Raw genomic sequence first — 9987 nt, 5'->3', positions numbered from 1 at the left:
TATAATAATGATTAATGTTATATAGTATCATTATAATAATGATTAATGTTATATGGCAGTGTTTCCCCTACCATTGCCTTGGGGGGGCAGGCCGCCCCCCCAACGGAACCACCCGCCCCCCCAAGAAAGAGGAATTATTACGGACATAAACGCCAAACATCTGACAAGCTAAAATATCCGCGTTTGTTAAACGCACCCAACCCGAATCTGGCGAGTGGCAAGCCCATAGGCTCGTTGGTGACATTAGTTGCCAGCAAGTCTCGCATAGCCAGACCTATCTATCTCCACACTTCACATAGCCAGACCTATCTCTCCACACTTCACATAGCCAGACCTATCTCTCCACACTTCACATAGCCAGACCGATCTCTCCACACTTCACATAGCCAGACCGATCTCTCCACACTTCACATAGCCAGACCTATCTCTCCACACTTCACATAGCCAGACATATCTCTCCACACTTCACATAGCCAGACCTATCTCTCCACACTTCACATAGCCAGACCTATCTCTCCACACTTCACATAGCCAGACCTATCTCTCCACACTTCACATAGCCAGACCCATCTCTCCACACTTAGGTTCGCACTGTGCCGCGCTGGAGAATAATACAACATTGTGCGCGCGACGCGAGAGAGTTTTTGCCGGGTGAGATGTCTTCAGATAGAAAGTAAGCAAGTTGAAACGTTAGCAAATATAATTGCTGAGTGTTCTGATAGAGAAAGTTGGTTAAAATTGGTCGTTATTATTGTGACTAGAAAGTGTCTGACTGACACTTGACAATGACTATAATTCCATTGTGTAAATAGTGTCAAAGAACTATCAAGCTAGCTAGCTAGCTAGCTCAGAGGTGATGAGATGAGCTAGTCTGCTGCACACATGCCAGCTAAAGAGCTAACTGGATGCACTTTATTATTTTACTTAAATTAGATATACAATCTTTCTTATTCTGCTAGAATTGGGCTTCATGGTAATACCATAATGGCATATTTACAGTACATGGACAGTGGATTGAAGCATTTGAAATGTCTGTTTTTTATAGTATAGTTGGACATGTTTTTTTTCCAGGTGAGAGAGTGACTGCATTGCCCACAGCAATCCAAAATTCAATTATAATTATGTTATAAATTGATATGGATCAATTTATACCTCTTATTAGATTATAAATACTCTGGTTGTTATGTTTGCCTTTTGGTTGACAGCAAAATAGGAAGAGAGGAGGATAGGGAGGGAGAGAAGGAGAGAGAGCAGGATGGTGTCAGCACACCAGAGAGAGACAGCAAGAACCAGGTGAGAAAGTGGACAGGTAGCCAAGACCACATAAGTAAGTATGAATGAATGAATGGTCTTTATTGTCATTGATATAGTACAGGTACCAAACAACGACATTTGGGAGGGGGGGCTCCCCTGGTGCTAGGAAAGAAAACTAAAAACAAGAAGGGAAAAGAGCTGGTTTACATAAATAAAGGCTATGTACACTGTCCACTATACTATACTATACAAATAAACACTGTGCTGTACTCTATGCTATGCTATACCTATTCTAACATTTCCTATCTCTGAACCTTATGTACCCGAGGGTTGTCATATTGCACATAGTGTTATTGCACATTCATTTAAAGTGTCGCAGTTTGCAGGTTTGAAATGTTCACAGTTGTGTTTCAGTATTGCACTTGATTTCAATCTAGTAGCTGCCATCAAATGTCTAGATTGTCCAGGGCCTAGAACCTAGGTCTTTGCTGTGTTCAGGGCCTGGATGGCCCTGGGGTAGAAGCTGAGCTTCAGTCTGTTTGTCCTTGCGAACATGGTCCTGAACTGCCTGTCCGAGGGCAGCCGAGCAAAGTGTTCGTTCCCAGGGTGGGATGGGTCTCTGGAGATCTTGGAGGCCTTCCTGAGGCAGCGTGTGTTGTACAGCTCTTCCAGAAAGGGGAGGGGGGCGCCGGTGATCTTCTGGGCCGATCTCACGACTCTCTGTAGCGCATTCCTCTCTGCGGCTGTGCAGCTGGAGAACCACACGCAGATGCAGTAGGTGAGGATGCTCTCCACTGCGCAGCGGTAGAAGGTCACAAGCATGTCCTGGCTGATGTGGTTTTTCCTGAGGACTCTCAGGAAGTAGAGCCGCTGTTGTGCCTTCTTGATGATGGCTGCTGTGTTGGTCTTCCAGGACAGGTCATCCTGTATGTGCACCCCCAGGAATCGGAGGGTTGAGACTCTCTCCACGCTCCCTCCATCGACGAGCAGGGGCTGGACCTCAGATTTTTTCCTCCTGAAGTCCACGATGATTTCCTGGGTCTTTGACTGGTTCAGCAGCAGGTTGTTAACCTTGCACAGCTTGCCCAGCTGCTCCACCTCATCCCTGTACGCCGCCTCGTCCCCTCCCGAGATGCAGCCCACCACGGTGGTGTCGTCTGCAAACTTAACGATGGAGTTGCTGGGGTGGACGGGGGTGAAGTCGTAGGTGTAGAGGTTGTAGAGGATGGGGCTTAGCACGCAGCCCTGGGGGGACCCAGTGCTGAGTCTGAGGGCTGTGGAGGTGTGGGAGCCCACCCGCACCCTCTGGGGGCGGTCAGACAGGAAGTCCTTGATCCATGCACATATAGAGTGTGATAGTCCCAGGTCTAGTAGTTTGGTCACTAGCCTGTCTGGAAGGATGGTGTTGAAGGCAGAGCTGAAGTCCACAAAGAGCAGTCTCGCGTAGCTGTTTCCCCTCTCCAGGTGGGATAGAGTGGAGTGGAGAGTCGTCGCGATGGCGTCCTCTGTGGACCTGTGGGCTCTGTAGGCGAACTGGTATGGATCCAGGTTGGGCGGGAGGCGTGTGACTATGTGGGCCCGGACTAGTTTCTCGAAGCACTTCATGATGATTGGTGTGAGTGCCACCGGGCGGTAGTCGTTTAGGCAGCTCACCGTGCTTTTCTTCGGGACTGGGATGATAGTTGAGGTTTTCAGGCAGGGTGGGATGGTGGCCTGGGACAGGGACTGGTTGAAGATGTTGGTGAAAACCCCGGCCAGCTGGTCGGCGCAGTCCCTCAGCATCCGTCCCAGGACGCCATCCGGCCCTGAGGCTTTCCTGGGGTCCACCGCCTTCAGCACGCGTCTCACTTCATGCTCTGTGAGGGTGAGGCTGCTGAGAGCTGGAGAGAGTGGTGTTTGTGTTGTGGTTACCTCCGTTCGCCCCTCGTCGAACCGGGCGTAGAAGGAGTTCAGCTTTTCCGCCAGCAGGGGGTCGTCCTCCGCGGCTGTGAGCCTGTTGGCTCTGAAGTTTGTCATGTGCTGAACCCCCTGCCACACCCGCCTGGAGTCGTTGCTCAGGAAGCATTCCTCAATCTTCTCTCTGTGGTCTGCCTTGGCCTCCCGGATGCCACGCTTTAGGTTAGCCCTGGTGGTGCTGTACAGCAGTGTGTCCTTCGCTGAGAAGGCGTTGTCCCTCTCCTTGAGCAGTTTTTGGACCTTCACAGTCATCCATGGCTTCGTGTTGGGGTAGACCCGGACACGTTTGTCCACGGTGGCTGAGTTGGTGAAGTTCACTATGTGTTCATATTCCTGCCATGAGGTGTCATTCAGGCAGATCTGCAGTGGAGCGGACCCTGCTGGCCAGGTTCTGACAGTCTTAGTGGTGATGGGAGCACTTTTCCTCATGGGAGTGTAGGCTGGGATCAGGAGGATTGGCACGTGGTCAGACATGCCTAGATGAGCTAGCGGTCTAGCCTTGTAAGCAAGCTTGATGTTGGTGTATACCTTATCCAGTGTTTTTTCTCCTCTTGTTGCACATTTAACATGCTGATAGAACTTGGGTAGTACTCCCTTCAGGTCAGCATGATTGAAGTCCCCGGCGATTATATGAACTGCCTGTGGGTCTGCGCTCTGTCCACTACTGATGACGTCATGTAGCCGCGCCAATGCTAAGCTACCATCCGCGCTAGGCGCTATGTAAACAGATGTTATGTACACCGCGTTGAATTCCCTCGGGAGGTATGTGGGTCGGCATTTAACAGTCAAGTATTCCAGGTCTGGGGAGCAGTGGCTACTTACAGTTTTTGTGTTTAAGCACCAGCTGTCCTTCGTAGATATAATGAGGCCGCCTCCACGCGTCTTCTCACTAAGCAATGTCCTGTCCGCACGGTGTAAAGTGCGGCCTTCTAGCCCGACGGCCGAGTCCAAGATGGAGTCGTTGAGCCAGGTTTCTGTGAGAATAATCACACAGCTGTCCCCCACGTTGTTATTGGAAGCAACCTGCAGTCTCAGTTCGTCCATCTTGTTAGCCAGAGACCTGACGTTGGAGAGAAAGATACTCGGCAAAGCAGGCTTATCTGGGCTTCTCCTCAGCCTAGCTAGCAGGCCTCCCCTGCGTCCTCGGCGTTGCTTGCGATCTCGACGCCGCCGCTTGCGCCTTAGGGTTGGGATCGTATACCATTGTTCACCCGGTGTTCGAGCGATGTCGAGTGGGATGTTCTGCTGTTTCAAGAATTCCGTTGTTACAGTCCTCTCGTTTCGCGCACCAACTTCTAGTAAGTCTAGTCTGCTGTAGGTACTATTTACACAACCGTTCCCTATAAGTACTGACGTAAAAATGTACATCCAAATGTACTTAAAAACACTCGAGAACCGATGGTTCTCGAGCCTAATGGCCCATAGGGAAGGAGCCTATCTCCTGTTTCCGTAGCGTGAGGCGGCTTAATGTACAAGTTAGTACACCCCCTGGACATGACGCTGGTATGTCGCAGGGTCTTACCCCCTGGGGGGGGGGGGGGGGGGGGGGGGGGTCCATGCCACGGTCCATGCCACCCCCCAAGGCAGCAAACCTAGGGGAAACACTGTATGGTATCATTATAATAATGATGAATGTTATATGGTATCATTATAATAATGATTAATGTTATATGGTATCATTATAATAATGATGAATGTTATATAGTATCATTATAATAATGATTAATGTTATATAGTATTATAATAATGATTAATGTTATATAGTATCATTATAATAATTATGAATGTTATATAGTATCATTATAATAATGATTAATGTTATATAGTATCATTATAATAATGATTAATGTTATAGTATAATTATAATAATGATTATTGTTATATGGTATAATTATAATAATGATTTATGTTATATAGTATCATTATTAATGTTATATAGTATCATCATAATTATTTATGTTATAAAGTATAATTATAATAATTATTAATGTTATATAGTATAATTATTAATGTTATATAGTATAATTATAATAATGATTAATGTTATATCGTATAATTGTAATAATGGTTCATGTTATATAGTATAATTATAATAAGTATTAATGTTATATAGTATAATTATAGTAATTATTAATGTTGTATAGTATAATTATAGTAATTATTAATGTTATATAGTATAATTATAATATGTATTAGTGTTATATAGTATAATGATAGTAGTGATGGTTGTGTGTCTCCAGGTCAGAGGTCAGGCATCGGGGCAGCAGGGAGGCCAGAGGAGGCGGGACAAGAAGGAGGACTCAGACTGTTCCATCTTATAGCCAGACCTCCTCTCCTCACCCCTCCTCCTCACCCCTCCTCCCCCTCCTCTCTTTCCTCACCCCTCCTCACCCCTCCTCCCCCTCCCTCCTCACCCCTCCTCCTTACCCTCCTCACCCTCCTCTCTTTCCTCACCCCTCCTCCCCCTCCCTCCTCACCCCTCCTCCTTACCCTCCTCACCCTCCTCTCTTTCCTCACCTCTCCTCACCCTTCCTCACCCCTCCTCACCTCTCCTCACCCCTCTTTACCCCTCCTCCCCCCCCTCCTCACCCCGCCTCACCTCTACCAGGCCAACCCCCCCTCAGCCACAGGTCAGGACGTGGGTCACATTTAGAGCACAAATCTATCTCCCCACCCCCCTCCACTTCTGTACTCCCTCCCTCCCTACCTCTCTCTCCCCCTCCCTCACTCTCTCTCCCCCTCCCTCCCTCTCTCTCCCCCTCCCTCCCTCCCTCTCTCTCCCCCTCCCTCCCTCTCTCTCCCCCTCCCTCCCTCCCTCTCTCTCCCCCTCCCTCCCTCCCTCTCTCTCCCCCTCCCTCCCTCCCTCTCTCTCCCCCTCCCTCCCTCCCTCTCTCTCTCTCTCTCTCTCTCTCTCTCTCCCTCCCTCTCTCCATCCCTCCCTCCCCCCCCCCCTCCCTCCCCCCCTCCCTCCCCCCCCCCCTCCTCCCTCCCCCCCTCCCTCCCCCCCCTCCCTCCCTCCCTCCCTCTCTCTCTCCTGGGGGAGGAGCTTGTCCTATCAGGGTGAAACTCTCGTACATTCCTGCTCTGATGCACAACCAGCCTGGGCCTGGAGAGGACGAGGAAGAGGACGAGGAAGAGTGACGACCAGGCGATGGTCTGATTGGCCGGGGTCGGTCGGCGTCGACCTCCGGTGTGCTTGTCTGTAGAGAACTGCGGCGGGGAATTTATGCAAAAAATATTATGAGAGTTGATTAAGCTGGAAATGTGTGGAGGAGAAATGTAGTGGAGGAGGTTTAGGGTGGGGGCGGGGTGGCGGGGTGTTGAAGACGACAGGGGAGAGGGGGGGGGGGGGTGTTGCAGAGGGGGGGGGGGGGACAGCCAAGCTAGCCCAGTACTGCGCGGGGGGGTCAGACTCTCAGGCTCAGGTGTGTGGAGGTTCTGGTGGACCGACACGTCAGCCTCGGCCTTCAGAACGCCGGTAGAAAGACTTCAGTTGAAGACGGGTCTGTCGGGCAGCACAGCCGCGGGCTTCACTCTGCGCTGCTCCTCTCTCACCCTCTCACACCCTCTCTCACCCTCTCTCACCCTCTCTCACCCTCTCACACCCTCTCTCACAGCCGCGGGCTTCACTCTGCGCTGCTCCTCTCTCACCCTCTCACACTCTGCGCTGCTCCTCTCTCACCCTCTCACACGGCTCTGACCCGGGCCCGCTACGCCTCCTAGCCGTGTGGTTGAAACATCTTAACAACAACAGAAACTATTTATAACATTTACTCACTTTCACCTTCACGTACTCCCGCCAAGGCCAGGGCTGAGTGGCTGTTACTACAGGCTGTCCAGGGTCAGGGTTAGCCTGGGTCAGGGTTAGCCTGGGTCAAGGTTAGCCTGGGTTAGGTTAGCCTGGGTTAGGTTAGCCTGGGTTAGGTTAGCCTGGGTCAGGTTAGCCTGGGTCAGGTTAGCCTGGGTCAGGTTAGCCTGGGGCAAGGTTAGCCTGGGGCAAGGTTAGCTGTGTTAGCACTAGCCTGGGTCAAGGTTAGCCTCGATGTTGGGGAGGTTCAGGTGGTGGTGTTGATGTTGAAGGATTGAATCGGACATACAGGGCCTTTTGAAGTAGCTTTAGGGGGGAGGGGCTTATAGCAACACTAGAGCACTGAGGCCAAGTCTTAACTGTCGACACTATCCGCTTTGTATTTAATTTGTCATGATGTCATCATGTCAGTAAAGGAAAATCTAAACAAACTATAAACGGTGTCATGTGACTGATTGTGTCATGTGACTTTGTTTTGTGTCTGGATTATTTCACACGTATAATTACTAAGTATGTTCTAAACTCACTACTTTACTTACTTAACAGAATGGCCTAAATAATGTGTGTGTGTGTGTGTGTGTGTGTGTGTGTGTGTGTGTGTGTGTGTGTGTGTGTGTGTGTGTGTGTGAGGACTAAGTAATATATAATATATATAATAATATGTATTATATCATACACACTCATGTTCTTTTTTTCCACTTTATTATTATTTTCCTTAGTATGATATAGTATAGCATATAGTATAGTATGATATGTCATTATCATTCTAAGGGGGGGAAAAAGTGAAAAAAAGAACATAGTATACTATAACCTAGGATATAAAGAGAAATCTAGGATATAGAGAGAAACCTAGGATATAAAGAGAAACCTAGGATAGAGAGAGAAACCTAGGATACAAAGAGAAACCTAGGATATAAAGGGAAACCTAGGATAGAAAGGGAAACCTAGGATATAAAGGGAAACCTAGGATATAAAGAGAAACCTAGGATAGAGAGAAACCTAGGATAGAGAGAAACCTAGGATATAAAGAGAAACCTAGGATATAAAGGGAAACCTAGGATATAAAGAGAAACCTAGGATATAAAGAGAAACCTAGGATATAAAGGGGAAACCTAGGATATAAAGAGAAACCTAGGATATAAAGGGAAACCTAGGATATAAAGGGAAACCTAGGATATAAAGAGAAACCTAGGATATAAAGAGAAACCTAGGATATAAAGGGAAACCTAGGATATAAAGAGAAACCTAGGATATAAAGGGGAAACCTAGGATATAAAGGGGAAACCTAGGATATAAAGAGAAACCTAGGATATAAAGGGAAACCTAGGATATAAAGAGAAACCTAGGATATAAAGGGAAACCTAGGATATAAAGAGAAACCTAGGATATAAAGGGGAAACCTAGGATAGAGAGAGAAACCTAGGATAGAGAGAGAAACCTAGAATATAAAGGGAAACCTAGGATATAAAGGGAAACCTAGGATAGAGAGAGAAACCTAGGATATAAAGGGAAACCTAGGATATAAAGGGAAAGCTAGGATAGAGAGAGAAACCTAGGATATTAAGAGAAACCTAGGATATAAAGAGAAACCTAGGATAGAGAGAGAAACCTAGGATATAAAGGGAAACCTAGGATAGAGAGAGAAACCTAGGATATTAAGAGAAACCTAGGATAGAGAGAGAAACCTAGGATAGAGAGAGAAACCTAGGATAGAGAGAGAAACCTAGGATATTAAGAGAAACCTAGGATATAAAGGGAAACCTAGGATATAAAGGGAAAGCTAGGATATAAAGGGAAACCTAGGATAGAGAGAAACCTAGGATATAAAGGGAAACCTAGGATATAAAGAGAAACCTAGGATAGGGTAACCCTAACCCTTTTGTGACGCATAGTATACTATATCATATTATATCATATTATGAATGTGTGTCCATGTGCTTTTGTATTACAATAAAGGGGAAAAAGAACATAGTATAGTATGATAATAAAATAATATATATATATAATATATCATACTATACTGTTTTTCACTCTTAGTATGATCTTAGTATCATTCTTTCCTTAGTATGATAATAATACTAAGGAAAAAATAGTCGTATGAAAAAAAATCATAGTATGATATATTATATTTTAATTTTTCACTTTATTATTTTTTTCCTCAGTATGATAATAATATATCATACTATATCATCTTATCATTCTAAGGGGAAAAAAAGAAAGTGGAAAAAAGAAAGAAAAATATATAATATATCATACGTATAAATATATAATATATCATACGTATATATATAAATATATAATATATCATACGTATATATATAAATATATAATATATCATACGTATATATATATATAAATATATCATATATCATACTATACTATGTTCTTTTTTTTTTACTTCATTATTTTTTGCCTTAGAATGATAATATATCATACTATAATTCTAAGCAAAAAAAATATAAAGTGAAAAAAATGAACATTATAGTATGATATATTATATATTTATATATATATACGTATGATATATTATATATTTTCACTTTATTTTTTTTCTTAGTATGATAGTATGATATACAGGTGCTGGTCATATAATTAGAACATCATCAAAACGTTTATTTCAGTAATTCCATTCAAAAAGTGAAACTTGTATAATGTATACATTCATTCCACACAGACTGATATATTTCAAGTGTTTATTGCTTTTAATTTTGATGATTATTACTGACAACTAATGAAAACCCCAAATTTAGTATCTCAGAAAATTAGAATATTGTGAAAAGGTTCAATATTGAAGACCCCTGGTGCCACACTCTAATCAGCTAATTAACTAAAAACACCTGCAAACGCCTTTAAATTGTCCCTCAGTCCAGTTCTGTAGGCTACACAATCATGGGGAAGACTGCTGACCTGACAGTTGTCCAAAAGACGACCATTGACACCTTGCACAAGGAGGGCAAGACACAAAAGGT

The 9987-nt window shown here is 45.3% G+C and overlaps 1 protein-coding gene across 1 annotated transcript in view; it reads left to right on the top strand.

Moving 5' to 3' along the window:
- The window catches only part of mindy1 (MINDY lysine 48 deubiquitinase 1), a 24545-nt gene extending 18973 nt beyond the window's left edge, over positions 1 to 5572 (top strand). The window contains exon 9 of the mRNA XM_080530966.1: positions 5451 to 5572. Within this exon, the coding sequence (XP_080387092.1) occupies positions 5451 to 5531 (81 nt within the window). The 3' untranslated portion in view covers positions 5532 to 5572. The remainder of the gene's footprint in view (positions 1 to 5450) is intronic.
- The last annotated feature ends 4415 nt before the right edge of the window (positions 5573 to 9987 follow it).

Source organism: Nansenia antarctica (genome assembly GCF_963989245.1).
Source record: "Nansenia antarctica genome assembly, chromosome: 5".
NCBI classification, from domain to species: Eukaryota; Metazoa; Chordata; class Actinopteri; order Argentiniformes; family Microstomatidae; genus Nansenia; species Nansenia antarctica.
The sequence above is the reverse complement of the archived record's forward strand: the minus strand, read 5'-3'. Positions and strand labels throughout refer to the sequence as shown.